General features: G+C 39.4%; 1 protein-coding gene across 2 annotated transcripts; it reads right to left on the reverse strand.

Moving 5' to 3' along the window:
• Nucleotides 1-26,094, reverse strand: b4galnt1a (beta-1,4-N-acetyl-galactosaminyl transferase 1a). Of its 2 annotated transcripts, none has more exons than XM_039801611.1 (11): nt 25,971-26,094; nt 9,715-9,926; nt 9,439-9,621; nt 7,298-7,404; nt 7,124-7,161; nt 6,828-7,008; nt 5,671-5,763; nt 5,379-5,455; nt 5,131-5,271; nt 731-968; nt 1-590 (listed from the first exon to the last, which is right to left on the reverse strand). In XM_039801611.1, exons 2-11 carry the CDS (start codon nt 9,924-9,926, stop codon nt 379-381), a joined length of 1,482 nt encoding a protein of 493 aa, XP_039657545.1. In that variant the 5' UTR covers nt 25,971-26,094; the 3' UTR covers nt 1-378. The 2 variants fall into 2 exon arrangements, with proteins under 2 accessions (XP_039657545.1, XP_039657544.1); XM_039801610.1 differs by having other exon boundaries at nt 5,379-5,566.
• Between the last annotated feature and the right edge of the window lie 390 nt (nt 26,095-26,484).

Below are 26,484 nucleotides of genomic sequence, written 5' to 3' on the forward strand. Positions count from 1 at the left end.
AACCCTGCATATACAATATACATTTTATTTTATTTAGATAACATACTAGGCTGGATTAGTGAACGCTCTCTCTGAAGCATTTTCCTGTATACAAACCAAATCTTTTTAAAGTTACAGTATATATGGAAATCAACAGTGCATACAAAAACGTCTGCTAAAGAAAAGAGGATAGCATACATTTGTCTGTAGTAAAGAATGTAATCTCTTCATAGAACAAAATATGTCCAAGCAATATGTTTAACACCAAGTGCTAAGGTAGTAAAAGCAAACATAAAAAAATATAACATTATTTTCTGCAGTCTTCACATTACCTGAAAACGATCAGTTCCCATTGTTCCTCACGTTAGGGCAGCATACAGACATTTGGGAGCACAAGTTTCACTGACTGGTCATGCACTTGAACCTGTTCTTGAAGTAGAATACTTCTTTATGAATGTCATTATCAGCAGTGGAAGATGAATAGCGGAATTTGTCATAGGCCTTTTGTGAGTCTGTTTTACTCCAGGGTAGTTTGATCTTTGATGCGTGGTTTACAGTGACGTCACTACAGGAGCCAATGTGGAGGGAGCCCAGAGCATCGATGAAAAACTCTGCAGTGCCAAAAGAAAATTTTGTTTTGAACATCTTTGCTACAATTTCCTGTTTCAACTCAACAGTGTTATTACAGCTGTACTGCATAGAGAAAATAGCTAATATAAACTGCTATATTAATATTTAATTGTGGACTCACCCAGATGACCGTGCCGTGCCAGGCGGGGGTTAAAGCCCACCTCCTGGACCTTGTCTGTCCTCCCCATGAAGAAGTTGATGACGGCATCAGCTACCACACAGTTGGGAAATCCCTCAATGACATGGTAGTAGCCATTTCTAATATGTAAACAGTTGCCCTCCTCTCCCCCTTCTTCCACTGAAATGGTGTGACGAAATGTTGCAGTGAAACCTGTGACCTCTCTCACTGCGCCACCGACCTGAAGTCATTAAGATAGACACTGTGTAACGTGGACGTTGTTGAGCCTTACAATACAGTGTATTGTATGTTAAATTGGTAAACATTTTGATGAAATTATTATTTATATTGCACAACTTCCTGCTACTTAGCAGGTGTACTGTAGGGTGACCATATTTTGATTTCCAAAAAAGAGGACACTTGGCCTGGCCTCGAGACAAAAATTCAGACAGGCTTAATTAATGGTTAATGAACATGCTTTATTATGCCTCGATGGTGCAAAAATAACTTCTGTAATAAAATAAAATCTGTAACAACCTGTAACAAAATAATATCTCTCTTTTAAAATAAATAAATAATATGAAATAATGTTCTAAATATGACCTCTTCTGTGTTAGAAAATCCAGCTACAACAAAATATGTCTTAATACCTTTTCAATGTAATAAGATAAATAATAAAGACACTAAAACATATATGCCAGCTTTGCACACGGTGCACTCCGCCTCCCACTAGTCCGGTCCCTACCGGGACGGTACGTGGGACATTTTACAAGTCTTGTTTTATGGTTGTTATGGTTGCTCCACGCAGAGCTTTCGCCGTAGCCTGATGTTAATACTTGTGCGCTGGTGTGTGTGTCGAGCCGGCATGTCTGTGTGTGTGGGGAGTGGGTGATAGAGCGAGGAATTATTAAGGGAGAGTGACGGCGAGCGAGTACGACTCTAGAGTCATAGTGAGAGAAACAAAGTGTCTCCTCTGTGTTTTCTGACCACGGTGGGAAAACTTTAGCAGGAAACGCTGCAGCATTTTGTGTGCAATGCTGCTCCGCTGTCTGCTCTGGTCCCTGTGTATATGCACGTCGCAGAGCGCCCCACAAAGCAGCCACCGGGATATTCGCGCCACAACAAAGTACCGTAGTACACTGTGCAAAGCGCCAGTCAATTTAAGTACACGCTTAATAGGCCCATGAAAAACAGTGAAAACCGGACATTTTCATGAATTTATAAAACCCCCCCGGACGCCCCGGACAGTACGTAAAAATGTCCGGGCAAAAGAGGACGTTTGGTCACCCTAGTGTACTGAATACATTGCTGTCCATACGTAACGGGATTCATTAATATTTCGGCACTTTACTCCTGTTAAGGCCGAGGCTCGGACCCAACACTCAGATAAAACCACACGCAGACACAAAGTAACGATTTCAACTGTTTTAATGTGAGTCTAGTAGCCTACTCTAGCAGCCTAGGACAGAAAGCACAGGGCAGAGGACTCCGAACCGGATCGCGGCTGAGGCGGGCAGGCGGTGGTGTGTTCAAACTCTCTCACTGGAATCCGAGCAGGGAGGCTGCGAGGTCTAAGCAGTGAAGAGCTGGCGGAAAAGCAAGCAACGGCAGCAGGTCTTGAGCCGTAGGTTACATTAGTAGGTGCAACGATCTGGCGCCGAAGGTGAGCTTAAACCGGGTATAAATACTGCAGCAGTGGTTAGTGGAATAAACAGCAGCTGTGCAGGTCGAGATGGCGGAATAACCAGCAGCTGTGTAGCTAGAGTAGCTAAAGATATTTAATGAATGGACATTGATGTATTGGCAACCCAGAACATGCGTCCGAACAAGTTCTCCCTTTCTCGTGCTGAATTGGCCTAATATAGGTCTGGTTAAAAGACTCTACACATACTATTTAGTTGGCCAGTGTTGAACGAGAGTATGTGAAAATCCAAAAAACAATTAAAAACTATATTCCTGCTTTTTGAAATATTTTTGCCTTTTGAAATGTATTTGTATTAATCCAAAAGACAGCTAAAACTATACTTCTGCTTTTGAAATGTATCAGCTCAAGAACAGTGGAGACTGTGCTTCTGCTTTTGACATGAGTTAACCCAAAAACAGCTAAAATATATTTTTGCTCTTGAAACTATAATACTGCCTTTGATTTTGGTGTGTGAGTACTGATGTGCCTTTAGAAATATGATCATGCTAAGTTTTTGTGTTACTGATATTACTATAAACATGCTTAGAGACATTTTAGTGTGAGTTACTGTGTAAAGCTGCCTATTTGACCCTGCAGTCGTGAAGAGGAAGTGTGCACAAGTAGCTTTGTGCAACTGTCTATCTGAACCTGCACAGCTGGAAAGAGGAAGTGCTGTTGGGGCCCTGTATACATGAGGGGTTAGGCTCTTGATGCATACAAGAGGTGAAAAAGGTTACTGCTCTGACCTATTGATCAATGCAGTTGAAGTGAGCAGTTAGATTCTATGTTAGATAGCAACATGCATATGTATAAAGGAAATATTGTCATATGAGATGGTTTTACGTATATCCAACCTGATTCTTGCTTTAAGACTGTATTACCATGTAAGGTCATATAAAGTGGTTGATCACCCCCAAGCTGCATCTATGAAGGGAGGCGGATGAATTGTGTATAAAAAGAGAAGCTTTGCAAGTCAAAGGGCCTCTTTTTTTGGGCAGCACCAGACTCCTAGTGCTCTCAGCACAGGGGTTCAGTACCTCCCTGGATGGCCAGGAAAAGGGCCGAGAGGCACCTCCCTGGGGGACCAAGAAAAAAAAGGAGCCCGCGCTCGCTCGATCCCTTGGGTTCGTTTTCTGTTTTTGACCAAGACTCTGTCTCAGAGTAATTTTTGAGTGACTGAACTCTGTTCATTTTTCATTTATTTTGTTTGCTTGTTAACTTTTTGCTTTTTTATAAAAAAATAATAAAACCACCTGTGTTCGTCTTGAGCAAGGTGACCCAAAAGGCCTTGAGTCTTTTTTTGCTCTTTTAGAAGACTCTTTCCTTTTTTTATTTTTTTCCTTTTTTCTTCCTTTTTGCCATTTGCCTGAGTGACCGGGGACCCCCTCCAAAGGAGAAGTGGTGGCCTCCTCTTTAGCCGTGCGGTTTGCAGCAACCCCGGGGACCGACCTGACAAGCAGACCTTTGATCCTCCAGCCGAGCAGAAACCTCTGTGACCAAGTCAGAAGTGGCTGTTTGAGTGTGAGTAATCAATTGTAATTGTTTGGTAATGTAATGTAATGTAATGGTTATAAAGATCTTCTGTGTGCTGTGTATTTCACATACGGGGGACATCTAGGTTGTCAATCGAAAGCCTCTTGTCTCGTCATCGGGTTTCCACTGTAGCGAGATCCCGCCAGTGCGGGTGTGTGTGTCTCTCTAAAAATAATCTAAAAACCATAGGAAAGTATTTCAACTAATTCTTCTTGAACCTGTTTATGATTTTGAACATAATATTTATAAATACAGGGTGTGTGCGTCTCTTTAGAAATAATCTAAGAACCATAGAGAAGTATTTCAATTAATTCCTTTAAACCTATTAATAGTTATAATACAATATTTATAATATTTGAACCTATAATGTTTTAATACCTACAGTATTAAATATAGGGAAGTATCTGAAACAACTCCTCTAATATAGGCTTAAGTATAACAAATGCAGTATTCCAGGATGAAAAATGCTAGGATTTCCTGCTGGATCCGGTCGGATTTTGCAGTGTGTAAGCCAGCATGCTTTTCTGGCTATTCATACAATCCTTTGCGCCGCACATATGAGCAAGAGGGTCAACGTTCTAAGGCGCAATGTTATGAACAAATAGTAGTAAAAGGAAAAAGAAAGGTATGCGATTTGGAACACAGCCTCTCAGCTGAGCACACACACACACACACACACAAACAATATATATAAGGCTTGTTTCTATTATCATGCTTGCATTGTTTGAAAGCAGAGGCTAGTTGTTGTAAAATGTACATGCATAGCGAATCGCAATCTTTTTATTCAAATTTTTTTTTTTCGAATAAAGAATGATTATGATAAAGTAGCCGGCTGGACTACTAATGAGTAGTCAGCAGTTTGGCTGGCAGACAACGTTTATGGAAAGCTATGCTAATATAAATTATGAAACTTTAATAAATAGTGCATGTACACATGAGGAAATATGAAAGACTGAAATGAAAGTCAGACTAATTCAAGCCCCAATTTTTAAACAAAAGAAGAAGTTTGGTGCAGTAAAGGGATGATGTTGTACTCTTACTTCCAACACCTGGGGGGGGAGAGAGTAGAGCTGAATAATTGTTTACTTTTAAGTTAGCCGAGTATTTGTAGGTAAAATAATATGCAGTCACTATTAATGCAGCAGATATTCTCACACATTGTACTGTCTCTGGGCATACAACTCACCAGATCCAGAGTGGTCTTTTCTAAAATGTCCACCATCCTCTCCAGCTTGGTGTTTGCAGTGAAGATGAAATCATCATCCACCCAGAGCACATACTTGGTGGTCACTTGAGACACTGCCAGGTTTCTTCCTGCAAACCAACCCTATATACAGTACAGTAGATGAAGGTTGATCAACACATACATGTATAAACTGTGCTGGTTAATAATCACAATACAAGATACTTAATAGAGACATAACACTTATTTACCTTTCCAAATGGCATGATGTAATGATCAGTGTGAGGCCCGGTCACTGGCTGAGGGTGTTCATTATCATCAGCTATCACTATTGTAACGGTGGGATAATATTGTCGTATGCTGTCAATGAGATCTTTGAGTTTGTCATAGCGTAGAAAGGTCTTGGTGGCGATGGTAACAAGTTCACTAATATTGTACTCTAAGTTGAAACAAAAAAAAACACATAAACAACTAAAACATTCCGATGTGGTATTCAAACACTTTTTAACAAAAGAAATAATAATGTTATAACTGCTCACACACCTCTTTGATATCCAGAGTTGTGAAGTTTAGGTATGGTTCCATGTCCAACTTTAATGGTGAAAAATGACTTGTGACCTTCAGTTGCAAATTGAACTGCAGAACAAAATTGTGATAAAGAGATGAAGCAGTGCATATTTCTATCATTGTTAACATAATGGTCATGCCAAGCTGTAATTGCTTATGCGCTGCTGTCAGTTCTTTAGGTAATGATGTTTTGAAAGAATGGCTTGTTCATTGCTAAGGCCACAAGGTCAAAATGTAATTATTTATAAAAAATGTAAGAACAATAACTTATAACAATAACTTATTTCACCAGTAAATTCCTGTTAAACGACAAAAACAACCACTGTATGGAAAAAAGGGTATTTTACAATTACTTCGAATGCAGCACGAGGCTGGCGAGGCGAGTTTCAAGTGAACGCAACATCTGTGTTGTTTTTCAAACAGCAGCTACAGACTGTTGTTGGAATTCTCTACAGTGAAATACAGACAAACTTTTACACCGTTTAGCTGTTAGCATTTTAAACGTGTTTAATCCAGCTGTTAGCTAACGGTAGGCTAACGTTACCTGCTGCCAAGTGTAGTGTTAACTAGCGTGACATGCAGCGATGTTTCCGTTGTCTCTAACGTCCATCGGGTCTCGTAACCAACCCTACTCATTAACGTTAAACCAGACACTAATGGGTCTTGTTTCATTATGTGTTCGTTTTCATGTCGCTCATATCTTACGACAAGATATACATTAAAACAAATCAGATAACAATACTAATGCAGTGGAGGAGATAGCCTTGCCAAAATCCTTCACATTGAACTAACATTGTAGGCTAACAACACAATTCGACAAGCCAACTAGCTGACAAGCTTGCTTTCCATTATAACGTTAACGTTAAACATGTCAGTGATTGTGATTAGCCAAATGACTCGCGTGACGTATCGTGTACCAAAGATGTTTTATTGTGAAGAAGACCCCCCCCCCATGAAAACTCTTTGGATCTACACGATTCACGTGGATGAAATTTTCCCATTCAAAACACAGCGATTTTCGCCGGAAAGCAACTAGTTTGCAGGTATGATTAAGATGAAACTCTATAAGGTTTAATAGGTAAACATGACATTCTACTTTAAGTATCAAGATAGTATCCAAATTATAACTTTACCTGTATCTGCTGTCTTGGGATGGAAAACAGTGTTTGTATAGGTGACAAACTGCAGCTGCTTGTTCAGAGTGGAAAGAAGAGGACTAGATAGTATCATGTGCTTCTCTCCTTCTCCTTTAACAGAGACCCCATCCACTGTAGCAGCAACATCAAAAGTCCCCAGTGATGCTGTCAAATATACCTGTTACACCAATGGATGGTGGTTTTGAGGAATAAAATAAACAAAAAAGTTTAAAACTTAGACAAAAAAAAGTGGGTATGTCACCACAACGAAAAGCACAAAATGAAGAAATTACCATATGGTTTGATCTTGTTTCTTCTTTAAGACCCAAACCTATGGAAAGTAAGCAAATACTACTGGGGCTATCAAGATGGGATGATGGTGAAGCATTTAAACTAACAGACTTAATTAGCAATTAAAGCACTGAGCATTGATATCATGTGTGGTTTATGGTTAGATATGCTGTTACCAGGAATGATGATCGTTTTGAGGGGTCGCACCTCCACGCCCTGGGTAGGATACTGAAGAGGACTGTTGGCCTCAGCTACAATAGGCACATTTGCAGGATTGTAGGTCCTTCACATACAGAACATATTATTAAATAATACAAGCAGCAGACAAGGAGGGATGCTGTTTGGCTGAGTGCAAAGATAATGGCAGGCTAATAACAATCAAGTGTCTGATAATGAGCTGTAGATGCTTCTCTTTTGAAAGATTATGTCTTGATGCTGAAAAATCCCCACTCTCCCCAAACAAAAAAGACTATTTGTTCTCCCTGCTTTGCTGGCCTGTTTGCTACTGTGTTAATTATTTCCTGGGTGTTCCAGCACACCCTACATATGTTTTATCTCTCACAGGCCTTATGAAACAGAGAGGACAAAGGTCAACATGGCTTAAGGCTTTTACTACTATTCTCACACACACACACACACACACACACACACACACACACACACACACACACACACACACACACACACACACACACACACACACACACACACATAAAAAATCAAATTATGGAGGTGCCTAGAGTTTCTCACATCTAATGTATAATCTAATATACTGTACTGTATGTGCAAAAAGTGAAGCTCACTAATTATGCTAACTCCCACAGTTTATCATACCCTGACCATGTTATTCCCGTCCAACCTGAGTAGATTTGCCTGGCAAAATCCGATGCACCATTAGTCACCATATGTAAAAAGCTGATTAGAAGCTCGGACATATATATATATATATATATATATATGAGCACCCCTAATTGCGAATTAACTTACAAATATAAATAGACCACCAAAGGTGCAGGCAAACAGAGCTAAAGTAAGTGGAGATCGGGGTGAAGGACATTAACAACAGCCAAGCATATTTCAGTGTACAGCCAGGATGTGAGCAAGGTCTTTAAATTGTCTGTAATGTCAGTGTACTGAGATGTTAACAATGTGGTAGGTTAGCTGTCAACTGTTACAGCATGACTCAAAAGGTTCTTGCCAAATTTATCTTACTTTCTTATCTTCTTTGCTAGGGTTGGGTACCGAAACCCGGTTCCACTATGGTACCGGTTCCTACGCAAACGGTAGTATTCGGACCGGATTAGAACGCGAATTTCGGTTCCTCATTTCGGTTCCGACTGAAATATTTCCCTCTGTCGCTCCGGACAGCGGCAGACTATTTTTTTCTTTCTCCCTTTTCTGCCGAGTGGCGCATGTGCCCGCTCGCGGTGTGAAGCGCGTGTCCGCGCTATTCCCCCGACATGCACTCTACAATCACTGCTGATATACGCCTTTTTGTACACGCTCTGAAACGGACGTAAAAACATCACACTTTCTCTGTAGTCTACCGTTAGCTAGCTACCGTAAATGTAGGCTACTTTTAAAATGGCATATTTTCCCTCTGGGCTCACCTAAACGGACGTGAAAGCATATTAACCATTCACTGACTGCACGTGATCGCTAGTAAACATATTACACTTGCTCTGCTAGTCTATCGTTCAGGACAAGACCCTGTAGCCTGGTGGTGGGGGAGGCAGGACAGCCTTCCGAAATTGTCTGCCCTTTCAAACTCCTACCTGGGTGTGTACAGACCTCTTGGACACCACCTGAGAGAGTTTTCTCCTGTGCAGGACATGTCATAAGTCAGGAGAGGTGTAGTATCTTAAGAACGGCTAAAGTTTTAAGCTGGTTGGCATACCATCTCAACATTTATTTTGTTGTTACTTGTTAATAGTGTAAGTGTTATTTGTTAAATGATTGTAGCTGTGTGTTAGGTGACTTAGGTTTACTTATTACATATTTAAGTACTTTAAAACATTAATATATTGTTACATTTAAATAATTTTCAATAAAAAAAAATAACTCCATAAAAAGCCTTTCTTTTATATCATTTTTCAGTTTTTCAAGAATCGGTTTAGGAATCGTTTAGGAATCGTTTAGGAATCGTTTAGGAATCGTTTTAAAAGTACCGGTTCGGCATCGGAATCGTAAAAATCCAAACGGTACCCAACCCTATTCTTTGCAATAAATTTGAAGCATTTACATAGCCAATCTAAGAGATATGAGTAGACAAGGGTGTGTTCACTGATAGTCATATGGGTCATCAGTTGAACTTTACCTCTTCTGAAAGTTGCTGTACTCCTCAGCTCTGTGACGCTTCATGCCCTCGGGGTCAGGATGGGACTCTAAGAACGCAAGATCAAAACTGTGGGCCCACACACGTGGGAACAGCAGATTGGAGAATGGCAGTTGAAAAGCCCCTTCATCAGCCAGACAAACGCATGTATTTTGAGCCAAATGACTGTCAGAAAAATAAAATGGCACTGAGTCAGTTAATACGGAAACAAATAAAAATTCAAAAGCAGAATTTAGACTTGCTGACTGATTAACACACCGTGCCACATCATCCTTTATATGGTAGGCAATGTCATGATTGCCACTGAAGGGGTCTCGAATTTTCCCTTCAATGAGTTCCTTTATTAGACCTTCCTGTCTTGGCCTTATGTCAACTCCTGAGCTGGTTCCAGGGCTCCAAGCATAAAACAGGGCTAGCAGTAGTCCACTGACCAAAATCAGTCCCACACACTTCTTATAGTTGGCACGCATCTAGAATGAAGATTAAAAGGATGTCAAAATGGTATGCATGTACAGTAGAATAAGGAAAACAAAGGGGGGCAAGTGAAAGACAGAGGTCCTTTTTTTCACGTGGGAATAATTTACTTTGATTGGACTATGGGAAATTTTGACATGAGCCTGGATTTTTCAGTTCTTCAAAGCTGGCTTCAAATTTATCTGGAGCTGTTGTCAAAGCAACAAGTCCTTAAAATTGCTGAGGCAACAGGCTCGTTCCAAGTTATCTAGATCATGTATTGTACAATATTAGACCTTAAACATCACTGAACTATAAAATTTGAAATTCTGACACCTGAATTTTAACTTAATCTTTAGACAACTGCAGAAATTTATACTTGGACGTGTGGCTTACAAAGTATTTTGGCAGATATTTTTTTCTGTTAACCACAACGCTTGGATTTCACATTCAAATAGTGCCACAGCAGCTCTTGGCAGTACAGATCTATGGGGGGGGAGGTTAATGAAGTATAGGCACTGAGGGGACTTCACTTGCATACCAAGTTTAGTGTCGACACTGTGATGTCCTTTAGGGCTGTACCGAATACCAGTTTTTGGTCTTCGAAGCTTCGGTGCTTTTCAACAGCGAATATTCGAAGCTTCGGTGGCGGCCGCAGCGGCGGGGGAAACCAACATTTCCAAACCGCACCTGAAGGCAGCTTTTTTTCACAGTAAAAGAGACAAGCGAGATGAAGCAACTGCTTTGTTGTTGCAGGACACAGTCCCCCGTTACTACAGTAGGCTACGTTTTTACTGTTAGTTATTAACTGCTGTAGCCTATTCGCAAGTCACGTTATTTTCCATCAAAATTAAGTGCACATTTTTATCACGTGTAAATGGCGGATAAAAGAAGCTCGTTCTACTTACAGAACTCAGGTGATTTCTCAAGCTTGATGTGCTGTTGTGGTAGGCCAGTTTCAAATTGCATATTTGACACTCTCCCTTTGTCTTGTCCTCACTTACTTTAAAGTTCTCCCACACAGATGAAGTCTTCGGCATTTTTGTCTTCTTTTCGCTGAATCGTGACGGTAATGACGTTCAACTCATGGCCGTTTTAACTGGGGCATGTGACGTGACGTCCCAGTAAAATCTCAAAGTCTCCTATATTTCGCAGTAGAAAGATTGTAGGCAACCCCTCCGACCCTGGACACAAACTCTTTGAATCACTCCTCTCTGGCAGAAGACTGCTTAGTTGAGAGGGTGGCACTCTCTGAGAGAATTTCTACAGACTCTTGTTGAAGTAAAAAAAAGTTAAAACATTGGTGATGTTTTAGAGCAATACTTTTAGGTTAAAGATATAAACTATTTTATGTAAACTGCTGTGAGTGACACTGAAGTTGAGCCGAAAATGATTGTTTAAATACTGATTAGCATTTGACTGCCTCACCCCAACCTTAGCTTCTAAAGAATGATTAAGTCATGACTGTCAATTTGCATACTAGAGGAGAGGCAAACATCTGTTCCTGCCTTTTGGGGAGCCACTCCCTGCTGGGCTGTGACCGGGTGTGGCCTCAAGACACATGGATTGGGAACTTACACCTTTTCTTTTGAGAGACATCTGACCAATAGGGGAAGATTTAATTTGAGGAACCACCCTCAACTTCTTTGGGATAAATTTGGAATCCTGAGAATGATTCGGGGCTGATTGATGTAATTCCTGAAGAGGAAGCATGTAATTTCAGTCTGCTGCTGTCAGTGTTTTTATATGTTTGATTGTTTTTGTCATTTTCATCATTCGGTTTTATTAAACCTTTTGCTTAACTTTCAATTGGACCCAAGCCTTTCTTCTTCCTCCTCATCAATCCAAAGAACACGTCTTTTAGTAAATTTGTTAACAGTTGGTGACCCTGACGTGAATTTTTTGAGGACAAAAGGAGAAAAGACAAAGTCAAAAGATGGGGTTATGGTGACTGGCTGAATTTTCACATGGGCTCAGACAACTGAGAGGTGAGCAGAAAACCTGTTTTCATCAAAACACTGCATAGCTTATAAAGGAAATGTTTTAGATGTGAAAATGCAGCAATCATCAACTTGTAAGTCTATTAAAATATGTAAAAGTAATAACCAATTGAAAACTACGTTGAAAACGATAAGTCAAAAGCAATTGTATGTGATGTACAGTACAGGCCAAAAGTTTGGACACACCTCATTCAATGCGTTTCCTTTATTTTCATGACTATTTACATTGTAGATTCTCACTGAAGGCATCAAAACTATGAATGAACACATATGGAATGATGTACTTAACAAAAAACTGTGAAATAACTGAAAACATGTCTTATATTTTAGATTCCTCAAAGTAGCCACCCTTTGCTTTTTTGATAGCGCTGCAAACCCTTGGTGTTCTCTCAATGAGCTTCATGAGGTTGTCACCTGAAATGGTTTTCACTTCACAGGTGTGCCTTGTCAGGGTTAATTAGTGGAATTTTTTCCCTTATTAATGGGGTTGGGACCATCAGTTGTGTTGTGCAGAAGTCAGGTTGATACACAGCCGACAGCCCTATTGGACAACTGTTAGAATTCATATTATGGCAAGAACCAATCAGCTAAGTAAAGAGAAACGAGTGCCCATCATTACTTTAACAAATGAAGGTCAGTCAGTCCGGAAAATTGCTTTGAATGTGTCCCCAAGTGCAGTCGCAAAACCAATCAAGCGCTACAACGAAACTGGCTCACATGAGGACCGCCCCAGAAAGGGAAGACCAAGAGTCACCTCTGCTGCTGAGGATAAGTTCATCCGAGTCACCAGCCTCAGAAATCGCAAGTTAACAGCAGCTCAGATTAGAGACCAGATGAATGCCACACAGAGTTCTAGCAGCAGACACATCTCTAGAACAACTGTTAAGAGGAGACTGCGCGAATCAAGCCTTCATGGTCAAGTAGCTGCTAGGAAACCACTGCTAAGGAGAGGCAACACGCAGAAGAGATTTGTTTGGGCCAAGAAACACAAGGAATGGACATTAGACCAGTGGAAATCTGTGCTTTGGTCTGATGAGTCCAAATTTGAGATCTTTGGTTCCAACCGCCGTGTCTTTGTGTGACGCAGAAAAGGTGAACGGATGGATTCTACATGCCTGGTTCCCACCGTGAAGCATGGAGGAGGAGGTGTGATGGTGTGGGGGTTGCTTTGCTGGTGACACTGTTGGGGATTTATTCAAAATTGAAGGCATACTGAACCAGCATGGCTACCACAGCATCCTGCACCGACATGCCATCCCATCCGGTTTGCGTTTAGTTGGACCATCATTTATTTTTCAACAGGACAATGACCCCAAACACACCTCCAGGCTGTGTAAGGGCTATTTGACCACGAAGGAGAGTGATGGAGTGCTGCGCCAGATGACCTGGCCTCCACAGTCACCGGACCTGAACCCAATTGAGATGGTTTGGGGTGAGCTGGACCGCAGAGTGAAGGCAAAAGTGCCAACAAGTGCTAAACATCTCTGGGAACTCCTTCAAAACTGTTGGAAAACCATTTCAGGTGACTACCTCTTGAAGCTCATCAAGAGAATGCCAAGAGTGTGCAAAGCAGTAATAAGAGCAAAGGGTGGCTACTTTGAGGAATCTAAAATATAAGACATGTTTTCAGTTATTTCACACTTTTTTGTTAAGTACATAATTCCATATGTGTTCATTCATAGTTTTGATGCCGTCAGTGAGAATCTAAAATGTAAATAGTCATGAAAAAAAGGAAAAGTATTGAATGAGAAGGTGTGTCCAAACTTTTGGCCTGTACTGTATGTGTTGTGTGAAGTTTAAAAAGCCTATGTAGAAAGTCCATGGTTATACTGCACATAGAAGCCCGTTTTTTTAAGCGGCCAGGTTTAGAGTTCAGGAAAAATCTTTTTCTCTGTGCGGTCACAAGAAGTGTGGCCATAGTATAAGCAAGACTGATTGAGATGGCGACAGAAAGATTCTTTGTGTGATTAAAGAAGTTAACCTAGTCTGTGTGGAAAATAGGAAATAATTAAATATAGGGTTGTATATAGGCTACTGTAAATTGTTTTTTTTAAATAGAATATTGTTGTGTTGAAATTGGGAGTTTGCGGAAGGTGACTCCAGCAGTGTAGGTTGTGACTGTAAATAACTAATTGTTTAAATAAGAATTAATTGTTTAATAAGATTGTGTATGAGTTCATTGCATATCTGATCATTTGACAACAAACTTATCTGTAAAGTAAAGGTGAAGATACATATTTTTATTAGAAAACATGTCACCAGTGCTTCTGATGATGACTCTTTTGTGAATAGTTTGAAGTTTGAATCACATCTGTAGGTGAAAGAATGTAGGAGAAGATACATTTTGAAGCAGAAGAGGATTTGAAGGACTTGAAGCATGCTCTCATTGACTTCAATGTTAAAAAAAAGTGTTAAAAAGCTGAATATTTTAAAAAGTATAAATAGAAAAAAGTTGAAGAAGTCCCATCATTAGCTGAAAGAGCTGAACATTTTAAAAGTTGAATAGTTTGAATAGGTGAAAGTATGCAGAAGTTACAGAGAGCCAATAAAGGACAAACTCCTATCACATTTTTTCGTTGTTTTCACACCTAGACAAGCCTTCCTTCTTCCTCCTCATCAATCCAACGAACATGTCTTTTAGTAAATTTCTTAACACTCAATGCAATGCTGATTTACATCATAGAGCAAGATAGGACCGCTTTCCTTTACAAATATGCCGATATGGCAAGACTTCTTTAAATAAAAAAATTGCATTTCTAATTGTTGTGGTGCTCAACCCATTGTTATGTGAAGTTAAGTTGTTGCTAAGTTCCTGTTATATTGTGTATTAACTGGTGCAATTGATATTTTCCTGTCTGCACACTCTGCTCCAATGAAAAATAAAATGTAATCTCACCACAAGTTTTGCAATGTTTACCACTATGTCACCAGAGAGCAACAGAATGTAGAAGCCTTAGCACTCTCCCTATATATTACACCAGAGGTGTATAGTCCAGGTGCCAGAAAGTAAAAATCCTGCCATGTTTTTGGATCTGCCTCTACATCTAGAACAGGTGTTTTCACTAACGAGCTCATCTACCTGGTAGAGGAACTGGTTTAGTGACGGTTGGGACAGCTGCTGGACAGGATTTCTACTTTCTGGCACCTGGACTATTGTTAGGTTTAAAAAAGTTAAAACATTGGTGATGTCTGATAAAAATTTACTTTTATTTGAATGAACACTGTAGCTGGAGGAAAGCACTGAATCAACCGATTGCATCACACCACACTAATCAGCATTTGACTGCCTCACCCAAAACCTATAGCTTCTAAAGAATTAATTAGGTCATTGCTGTTATTTAGCATAAATGTAAAAGCGCTGGAAGACTTATTGTTTAAACAACGTTGAGAGCCATCCCCGTCGGAGCCAGACGTGATTAAGACAAAAGAACGAGTATTGCTGTAGTTTGGAAACAATTGACACCGTCTAGGTAAGATCCTTTGACCGGGTGTAGGTCACTCAGGACACTGATTGGGAGCGTAGCCTACACCTTTTCTTTTGAGAGACATCTGACCAATAGGGGAAGATTTCATTTGAGGAACGAGCCAGGTGCGGGGAAATAAATGCGTGATCCGAGGAAGGTCTCGGGACTTCAATCTGTGACCCGCGAGGGAAGCAAGTTGAGGTCCGCTGTTTACAGTGTAGGCCCTATTGTTTGTCATGTCGCATGGCTGCTAACTTGTGTCCCGACAGGGGAAGCATGTTTGCAGTCTGATGCTGGTAGTGTTTTATGTTTTATGCTTAATTGTGATTTGACTATCGTTTCTCATGTTGTTTTATTAAACCATCTTGCTTAATCTTTCAATCCGAACCTAGCCTCTCCTTCGTCCTCAGAAATCTAAGAACACGTCATTTAGTGAAATTCTAACAGTTGGTGGCCCTCGACGTGGATTTTTTGGAGGACAAAAGGAAAAAGGCAAACTGATAGAAGGAGCTGGTGTCTGCTGATCTCTCACACAGGGCCCGGAATTGAAAGGTGAGCCAGAACCTGTTTTTATCGAAAATCTGCAATAGTTAATTTAGAAAGATTTAGGTGGGAGAGATCAGCAGCATCAACTGGTAAGTCTATTAAAATCTGAAAAAGTAATGACAAAGTAATTCCCAATTGAGAACGCGTTAAGAGCGATAAGTCAAAAGCACTGTATGTTTGTTTGTTGTTATTTGTACCGTGTGTGTGATTTGTATGTATAAGCTTAAAAAAGCCTGAACAGAATGTCCATGGGAGTTTAAAAAAGCCTGCGAGGAAGGTCCATGGTGATAGTGCACTAGAAGCCCACTATGTGGCCAGGTTTAGAATCCTGTTAAATTTTTAAATAAAAAGACCTAAAGGGGGCGACAGAATAAGTTTCTGTGAGGAGCAGAGGCGGGAATAAGTCTTTTTAAGCCAGTTTTAACAAACTGTGAGATTGTGGGAACTGGTGTACCATCATCACAGTGACGACCGGGTGCTGTGTCCCAGATTAATGCTTCTCATTTCTTGCCTTTGTTGCCTAATGTTAGAAATGCCTGCACGGAAGGACAGAAGTTTTCCAAAGTCTTGCCCTGAGAGTGTTAATTTCTTTGAGGGCACAGGAGGGAAAATGCAATTTTCTTTCTGTGTTACTTAGTTAAAAAATAAATAAATAAAAAACCTGCACGGAAGGTCACAGATTTTAGTCTCTCGACCTAAGAAGTTTTGGAAATTCTTTTGAGTGCACAAAAGCAAAACGCCAGTTTGTTGTTTTGTAGCTTAGTTTAATAAAACCTGCAACAGAAGGTATAAACCTACAAGAAATTAACGCCGTTTTGTTTAGGTGTAGCTTAGTTTAATAAAAGCCTGCAACGGAAGGTTTGGTTCTGAGTCAAAAGACAGAATCGAGTTCACTAGAGTGGACATAGTCAGTGAAAATAGGAAACAATTAAATATAGGGTTGTATATAGTCTACTGTAAATATTTTTAGAAATAGAATTGTGGTGTTGGGATTTGAGTCTGCTGCAGCGACTTGCGCGCGCTGTGTGTTTTGTGAAATAATTGTAAATAAGATTGTTTTGTTTAAATTGAGAGCGTGCAGCTCAGCGGTGGGGTTTGTGGACGTGTTGAGGTTACAGACGCAGTGTGGTTGTGAATGTTCGTTTGTGTTGAGTTTTGCATTGGAAATTCCATTTCCTGATAACGAACAGTGACTCCATCTGGTTCGTAAATCATTACAACAGAGCGTCTACTAAAACCAGGGGTCAGACTATGGAAAATACGATAAACTAGAGAAATTAAATTTCTGAAGAGATTGCAGTGTGAATGCAGTACAACATAGTTTTGATTGGATGATTGGTTTGAATTTTTGTGGAAAAGGGTGGAGCAGTGAGAAAATGGATTAATCTGTATGAATGTCTTTGAAGAGTTGGGCGCCGACCCTTAAGGTATGAAAGACGTGGAACATTTTAAAGTTTGAATGGAGTTTCTCAGAGTATTAAATGTGCTAAGCAGTTAAACATGTATGAAGATGTGTTGCAAGAGTGCAAAGATGCCTGCTAAAACGTTGAATATTGGAAATGATTGGTTTCATTTGATTACATTTTTTGTTCATGTTTAGTGTTGTCTTATAGGGACAATATGTCTTATTGGGAATACCTTAGTCTTAGATTTCTTTAAACTTTAAATCCATTTTTCTGTTCCTTGACTAAGTTTCAGTTATTCTTCCAACAAGCAAACTCTTAGAGTATTGTCTCCTGTGTTAATGAAGGACTGTGTAGGAGACACAGGGGGGTATGAGAGGCCGTATAGGAGGTAATTCATACTTCTGTCTTACACACACTATCATAATCTTGCATATACACCACTATATTCATACACACACACTATTATAATCCTTTTACATGTATGTATGAGAGGGTATAGTTGTGTATGTGAGAGAGTATAGTAGTGTGTGTGTGAGAGTATAGCATTGTATGTGAGATAGTATAGTAGTATATGTGAGAGAGTATAGTAGTGTATGTGAGAGAGTAGCTATAGTAGTGTATGTGAGAGAGTATAGTGGTATATGTGAGAGAGTATAGTAGTATATGTGAGAGAGTATAGTAGTATATGTGAGAGAGTATAGTAGTGTATGTGAGAGAATATAGTAGTGTATGTGAGAGAGTATAGTAGTGTATGTGAGAGAGTATAGTAGTATATGTGAGAGAGTATAGTAGTGTATGTGAGAGAGTATAGTAGTGTGTGTGAGAGAGTATAGTAGTGTGTGTGAGAGAGTATAGTAGTGTATGTGAGAGAGTATAGTAGTATATGTGAGAGAATATAGTAGTATATGTGAGAGAGTATAGTAGTGTATGTGAGAGAGTATAGTAGTGTGTGTGAGAGAGTTTGATTGAAACGGAAGGGAGTTTGATTGAAACGGAAGGGAGTTTGATTACTCAGCTCCTGATTGGTTGACAAAGAAGAAGCGGTATTTGACGGTCAAATTCCGGCACTGTCATTATAATAGTTTGGCTGAAGTGGAGCTGTAATGGATAGAGAGAGGCTAACTGAAGCTGTGGGTCTTCTAAATAATAATTTAGGAAATGGTGAGCTATTGTCAACGATGTCTCGACAATTAAATTAAGTCCAACAGATTCTGATTCGGAGATGCAGAGATTATTCAGGGGTGGAACTGCAAATCCAGTCAGACCTGGCTCCAGGCTAGCACTGCTACTTCTAGCTAGCTCAATGCAACACGGAGGACCCCGTTACCAGACGAGACAGCATTTCGGTGGATCGTCGTCGAAATCCAGGAAGAGGTAAGTTGATAAATCTGCTTACATAAGATGTATTGATTGATTAACCACAGTTTATTTACTGTACAATGTACATTTGACTTTGACTAGGAGAAAAAGCTAGCAGCAGCAGTAATGGAAGCATACTGGTAATTGTAATACCCATTGCTGCGCTCCTGTTATTAAATTTCAAACACATTGTAATTTGCTATTCAGTGCGCAGCTTATTGCAATGTAGTTCTGCATTTATTGGATTTCACCTATCTTTGGGTAAAGAGAGAGTAGGCGTAGGCGTTTTACAGCAAAGATAGGTTAAATAAGAATGCTCGGTCTTCCATCGGCTGGCTAGCTAGCTGAGTTGCAATCATCTGACTGGGTGACGATATTTAGCCTGTGAGTGTCTTTGAGTACCATGAAAAGCGCTATATAAATAAAATGTATTATTATTATTAGTAACGAGTGCAATATACATGTTTATATATGTTTATTACAGTGAATAATAATCTAAATACTACTAAGCAGGGCTCTCAAGTGCTTATTAAGCATTTTAGAATGTCACTCTTGCCTGTCTTCAAAACTTGAGAGCCCTGATTAAGTGTGGTGAAGCCACATATTTGTTTTTATATTTCTGCAATCTGTGTGATTTGTTTCTGACTTTCATATGAATGTTTAAACCAGGCTTGGTCAGTGCTAAATATACTACTGTGATTAAAGGAGTTAAATAAAAGATGTCATTCATATAAATTCATGCATCACCTAATTTCATCATCACATACAGGCCTGGCCTCCAGTAAAGAACAGTTTGTTTAATATATCTAATCTTGTGTTGTTCATACTATACAATGATTTATTACAGATTATCTGGCCAATGCTGGGTGTCTAAGGCCTTTGAAACGCATAGAAGACAAAGATCTCTTGGTGGAGGATATCATCATGTTTCAGCTGGTTCATCGAGTTAGTGGAGCACTTCAAAGGTTTGTGTCACTCAATTTTTTAGCAAAACAAAATTAACCCTTCTAAGGTGTTCATATTTTTGTTCCACAGCCAATGTTCCCGGGTCTGGTGGACCCACCACATTATTAGGCTTTTAAATCAATACAGCCATAAAAAATTATGTAAAAAGGTTTACTTAAGCTCAATTACCAATGATATATACATCATTTATGGTTCATATTTGCCATTTACTCCTGTGAGATCATATGATCATGATTTTGTGAGTAAACAAGGAAATTCAATTATAAAAAAGGTAAAAAAAAAAAATGGAAACAAGATTTTTCATTCATTATCATCAGTCATTATCAGAACAGGTGAAAGTACTTGAAATGTAACAATTTTGTAACTTTGTGTGAGAATAGCAGGTACAAAGTTTCATAGCACCTACAATTATTACACTTGGGTCCAGTAGACCCGAACACCTCATTTGTATTAGTTATGTGTAGGGGGGTGTACCGTGTACACTAATTGAAAATAAGTTATTTTTTATGTTCTTCAAAGAAAATGAGCCAAGGCCAATGAGTTTGAGTTACAAGACATAATAAATAGCATCATTTGTGGGACAACGGGTCCCACAGACCTGAACACCTTACAAGGTTTAAGAATAATGAAAGATTTTAACATATTTTTAAAAGCCAGTGTACAACCAAACACTCCGAAATAAAGGCTTGCATGTATCATATAAAATCTTAAATCTTAAAATCTTAAAAACGTAAAGAACATCACGTTTTAGATAGTGGTCAAAGACAAGGCCTTTTTGCATAATCAAAAACTGAACTGTCTTATAAGTCATCCCTTTCATGTGCTGTGTGATAATTTATCCAATTTGAAAAATTATATTTGTATCTTCTCATGATACATTTTTACAGGTTCAGGGAGGGGATGAAGACTCTTGGTGTTCTTGATGCAATAAGAATGCACCCAGATGCTTTCAGACTGCTGTTTTGTCACGAGCCATCCCCACTCACAGCGGATGTACTAGAACTGTCAGCAGTGGGCAGGAACAAAAGAAGGGCAGAGGAATGTGTGCATTTTGGAGGGACTACCTGCTGGATGTTGAGGGTAAGTATTATTGCTAGTTATGGAATAAAAATCTTTTCATATGCCCTTCTGTCTGTCTTTGTCTTTCCCTCCTTTTTAAAAGTTTTCTACATGCTAGGTTTAATTTATTTTTTGGTGTTCTTTGGTGTATTTCTTTTTCAGCGCAAGAGGGACCCTTGCAACTTGGGGGTATCCTGGCCTTTACGACGGGAGCAAACGATATTCCACCCCGGTCTTCGCCCCACTACCTTCAGTGGTTTTTCTCCATGAGCTGCCCCTCAGACAAGGCCGTCATTTACCCACCGCAAAACACATGCATTAACTGCTCGTGGTTGCCAGTCCTGAAAAAATTCGAGGATTTTAAGGAAACTATGGATTTTGCATTAAAAACACTCAGGGATTTGGTCAGGAATGACTTCCAAGAACTCCTTAATATACATTATTAAAATCTGTTGCCTGTTGAACTTGACTAAATTGAAGAGGCATCGTGTTGTCAATAACTCAACATTTCCTAATACATTATTAATGTCTTGTTTAAACAATTGAAAATGGAATAATCATTTGACTGAAAAGGAAACTTGTCAATGGCCTTTTATTAACCTTTATTAATTGCCTTGACACTAATGAAGTTGCTCACTGATAGAGTTCACTAGGCTCAAAAAATAATTGAATGTCATTGGCTAGTGGGTCTACAGTTTCTAGAATTCTGTTCATAACTGTTTAATTGAAAATAAAGTCATTTTCTGGAACAACAACATTGAAGTCTCAAAATGTACTTTGGGTGGGGGCTCTTCATTCATTTCAGCGTTGTCACTCCTAACTAAAATGTTCTGCATTGCTCTCTGCACTGTTGTACGCGCAACCCCCGAAGCGAGCCCGTGTAAAAGATAGAAATTAAGGTCCCGCGTGGTTCGGACAAAGATCTTCAGCTCTACACCAAAGCTTCCCTGATTGGCATCCTCTTCAAACTGCTGGTTAATCAAGAGCAAGAAAGAGATTGTCAGAGTATAACCATTGAGCTCAGAAATTTATCTTTCCAAAATGACACTTTCATGGCCCAAATTGTCAGTTTACCTCACAATTCTCTGAACACACCACAGTGTATCAGTGAAAAAATAGCAATGTTTTCCCTCATAACCATATACTTCCACAAACAATAACTGACCTTGAAAAAGAAACTAAATAAAATAAGAATAAATGTTTTTGTCCAAAAAGGTTGTTTTTTTCCTTAAAGTTTCTGCTGCTTGATTTAAATGTTCCTTGTTCCTCTGAGTTGGTGCTAGCTGTACTTTCAAAGCAGCAAGCCCACCAGATAATGATAATTTAAAATGGCCCCTTTAGCCAATGAGGAAGTGAGAATTTAAACTGTCTTCCTGATTGATCAAACCAACTTCCTTTTCAACTATACTCTCTCACACACACTACTATACTCTCTCACATACACCACTATACTCTCTCACATACACTACTATACTCTCACACATACACTACTATACTCTCACACACACACTACTATACTCTCTCACATACACTACTATACTCTCACACACACACTACTATACTCTCTCACATACACTACTATACTCTCACACACACACTACTATACTCTCTCACATACACAACTATACCCTCTCATACATACATGTAAAATGATTATAATAGTGTGTGTGTATGAGTATAGTGGTGTATATGCAAGATTATGATAGTGTGTGTAAGACAGAAGTATGAATTACCTCCTATACGGCCTCTCATAGGGGGGGTTTCACACCTCATTCAATGCAATAGATGCAGATTTCCTGAGTGAAGGATTGAATCATTGTCTGAACTATTAGATATGTTCCCCATGCCAGAATATTTTGTAATTGAAATAAGGGATTAATCATTATATTCTAAGTAGGTTACTGGATTTTGAGTTTGTTTTTCTTCTGCTACATTTTTAATACATTTTACTTTGATCCTTCTGTTATCTTTTTCTTTTCTTTTACTTTTTGGCTTGTTGCTTTTGAGTAGGACTGTATCGGAGTGATTGATGAAGCCCATTGTAAGTCAGAGCATTCCAGGGAGTTCTCTGAAAAGGGAAAAAATAATTTGAGAGTCAAGGTAGTAGTTTTTCCATTGATATTTCTTTATGGTTTGTTGATTTTATTTATTTTTTATTTTTTATATTCCCTAGTTTATAAATATTTAGTTAAAAATAAAAAATGGGGGGAGAGTTGAGGATTTGGATAGTTTTCTGTGCAGGCCACACAGAATACTACACATATCTTCTTCTTCTCAGAGTATGGAACGGAGCACAAAGTGACACGTGACTTATATAGAAATTGATTTGCTCAAAAATAGCAACTTGCTGATCAAGTTTGTCAAAATTGTCTGAAGTAATAGTAAAAGATGAATCAAGCAGCCCATTTCCCCCATTGAGAAAGAAAATTGTGGAGTTTTTGTTTTTTGTGTTTTTGTAATTGATGATCTGTACTGTATGTTTATAATGGACTCATGACTTTTTGGGATCATTTATTGTGTTATGGACTGAAGTTTTTTGCCCATTGTCTTAAGGACTTTGGAAAACACAGATGACAAAGGAAATTTCTCCTCTATGAGAAATTTAATGGACAAATCAAGGACAAACTATCAATAATATGACTTTTCGCAAGGCAGTGTGTTGGCATATCACAGCCATTTTATTCACAGGTGAAAGCAGCCTCCAGATTCCTGCTGATGAAGTCATTCAGCCTGATGATGTCATCTGTTCGAGGAGATCAAGGAATCCAGGTCAGATTCATGCAAGGTGCTGCAGGACACCAGCGCTGCAGTGGAGTGGGAGAGACGCATAACAAGGATCCATGTTCACACTTCAACTTCAAGCCCAGCAGAGTGCCTACAGGAACCCAGTTCGTCTGACCAGACGCTGACTGAGAGCATGGAGTATCACTGCTGCTGAATTCCTGCGGTGGTTTCCTGACAGAGCAGGGAGGCTGGAGTCCCTGCTGACACACCAAAAAGCTAAGGATGGCTTTTTCCTACAGGTGCTGGAGCGAGCAGCACACCCAACCAGTCCATCGTCATGTTTCTGAAAAGGAGGCATCGAGAAACTGTGGCTGCTCTAAAGGTCTCTGAGAGGTCATGCAAAGGACACCAGCGCCAACAAGGGGAGCGAGGAGAATTGGGCCAGCAGTCAATCCAGTTGGAGACGTTGGGCTCTCATCTGATCTGTCACCTTCCAGTCAACTGTTAAAGGGCCAATTCTTCGGACAGAAATGATAAGAAAATTCTTTACAGCAGCTGCAGCCAAGCTAGGGGCACAAATGTGACGTCAAGAGTGCGCCATAGCCTGCTAAGGTTTTCGGCATTGGTGACGTTGCCACCTGGTGCTGGCTGCATAAGAATGAACCAGCAGCAATCCGAGATTTTGTCCAAATTCTCAGATTGGACAATATTGAACAAGGAACTTTCAAAAATCTGGACTTCAGATTCCCCATACTGCAGCTTTTGCAACAATGGACACTGATGTCAGCTGCTCTCTGTGCTTTCACATAGCTTACACCATTTTCCCCAGATTTGCCATTGAATAGATTTCAACCCATCTGATTGCATTACAGATTTGAGAACCAGTTATTACTTGTGCAGTATTTGAAGTGCAGTGTGGAAAATAGAATTTGGTTTTGATTTCTAAGATTTTTTCCAATCTATTGTTTTTACCTGGTCAATGACTTTTAATAGCTTCTAATTTAATTGAGTGTATCTGTTTTTGTTTCAAATGGAATGCTAGTCACTAATCACTGTGAGTAAAACCAGCTGAACATATTTTGTTAAGAGAAAATAACCTTGATACAAGATGAGGAGTCAGATAATGAGGTCAGAGAAGGACATGAATTTCTTTTATAAATTATGATTTAGTTCTTACAATTTGGCTAATGTCTAAATTTTTGTTCTGTAACTTTTATAGATATTCACACCTTTTTAAGGTGTGAAGGGGTGGACTGTTAGGTTTAAAAAAGTTAAAACATTGGTGATGTCTGATAAAAATGTACTTTTATTTGAATGAACACTGTAGCTGGAGGAAAGCACTGAATCAACCGATTGCATCACACCACACTAATCAGCATTTGACTGCCTCACCCAAAACCTATAGCTTCTAAAGAATTAATTAGGTCATTGCTGTTATTTAGCATAAATGTAAAAGCGCTTGAAGACTTATTGTTTAAACAACGTTGAGAGCCATCCCCTGTCGAGCCAGACGTGATTAAGACAAAGAACGAGTATTGCTGTAGTTTGGAAACAATTGACACCGTCTAGGTAAGATCCTTTGACCGGGTGTAGGTCACTCAGGACACTGATTGGGAGCGTAGCCTACACCCTTTCTTTTGAGAGACATCTGACCAATAGGGGAAGATTTCATTTGAGGAACGAGCCAGGTGCGGGGAAATAAATGCGTGATCCGAGGAAGGTCTCGGGACTTCAATCTGTGACCCGCGAGGGAAGCAAGTTGAGGTCCGCTGTTTACAGTGTAGGCCCTATTGTTTGTCATGTCGCATGGCTGCTAACTTGTGTCCCGACAGGGGAAGCATGTTTGCAGTCTGATGCTGGTAGTGTTTTATGTTTTATGTTTAATTGTGATTTGACTATCGTTTCTCATGTTGTTTTATTAAACCATCTTGCTTAATCTTTCAATCCGAACCTAGCCTCTCCTTCCTCCTCAGAAATCAAAGAACACGTCATTTAGTGAAATTCTAACACTATACACCTCTGTATTACACAATCATATAACTGAGGTCATCAAAGGCACGTTTTACATGAATTTAAAAGTGGCTTTTAGCATACTTCTAAAGTTTTAAATACTTTTTTTCACGTTCAGGCTACACGAGGCCTACTACATGGCAGCAGGCAGGCAACATGAAACAAAACAATGGTAGGCCTATGCTACATTAATTTATTTCGACAAAATGGCTGATTGAGTGTCGAACTATAGTTCATAAACTCATTGGCTGACTGTCCCTATTACTGTCCCTTAACTTTTTAAAGAAAACCCATTGAGTGTTATCCTATTTTAAAGCTGTGAAAAGTAGGTTAGACACTTGAAGCCCTACACCTTCTTCCAAAATATCAGACGTTAGTCAATTTGTCAAGAATATTAAGGAGAAAAAAGCGAATTAACCAGCCCATTTCAACGCGATATGCAAAACAGTGCCAACATGTATTTTCATAGTAGCCTGACGTTAGCTAGACAACAACACAGAAAGAAGAGAGATGGACATATTTCTTACTGTTGTTGTTTCCGTGGGATAAATTATTCCTGTGCCTTCAAGTCAAATTTGAGAAACTGACGTGTGACAGCTGTGCTCATACAGGCTCGCTCGGAGCCACTCCCCTGGCGCTTCACATTGTCACTCTGCGCCAACCAAGTGATTTGCATTGGCAGCATATAACAATTGTTTATTATCCCATGACACATCGGACTCAACTGTCAAACTCCCTTTTTTTTTCTTCAATATTTTTTTATTGATTTTTTAACATATCAAAACTTTTTTACACACACATACAAAGCACGTTCAGCATCTAAGAAAAACAGATGCAAATGACAGACACCAAGAATAGTACAAAATTAAAATTAAAAAAAAATAATTAATTAAAAAGATAAGTGAAAGCTTCTCGTCACATCTTATGTTTGACACAACTTCTTAATCAGCCATTGGTACGTCTTTTCCCCCATGTTCAAGAAAGAATAAAAAAGGGTTCCTGACCTCCTCGAAACTCCCATATTTACCTTTCACAATATAA

This window comes from Perca fluviatilis, chromosome 5 (genome assembly GCF_010015445.1).
Source record: "Perca fluviatilis chromosome 5, GENO_Pfluv_1.0, whole genome shotgun sequence".
Taxonomy (NCBI): domain Eukaryota; kingdom Metazoa; phylum Chordata; class Actinopteri; order Perciformes; family Percidae; genus Perca; species Perca fluviatilis.

Bases quoted from the DNA above. Each gene is read 5' to 3' on its own strand.
- b4galnt1a (XM_039801610.1), bottom strand. From the start codon at position 9,926: ATGCGTGCCAACTATAAGAAGTGTGTGGGACTGATTTTGGTCAGTGGA. The intron at 7,405-9,438 runs GTAAAGTTCAAC...CTGTATGTGAAG, and splicing joins TACAGCAACTTTCAGAAGAG to GACCTACAATCCTGCAAATG. The intron at 5,567-5,670 runs GTGTGTGAGCAG...GTTTCAACTTAG, and splicing joins CAACTCTGGATATCAAAGAG to AGTACAATATTAGTGAACTT.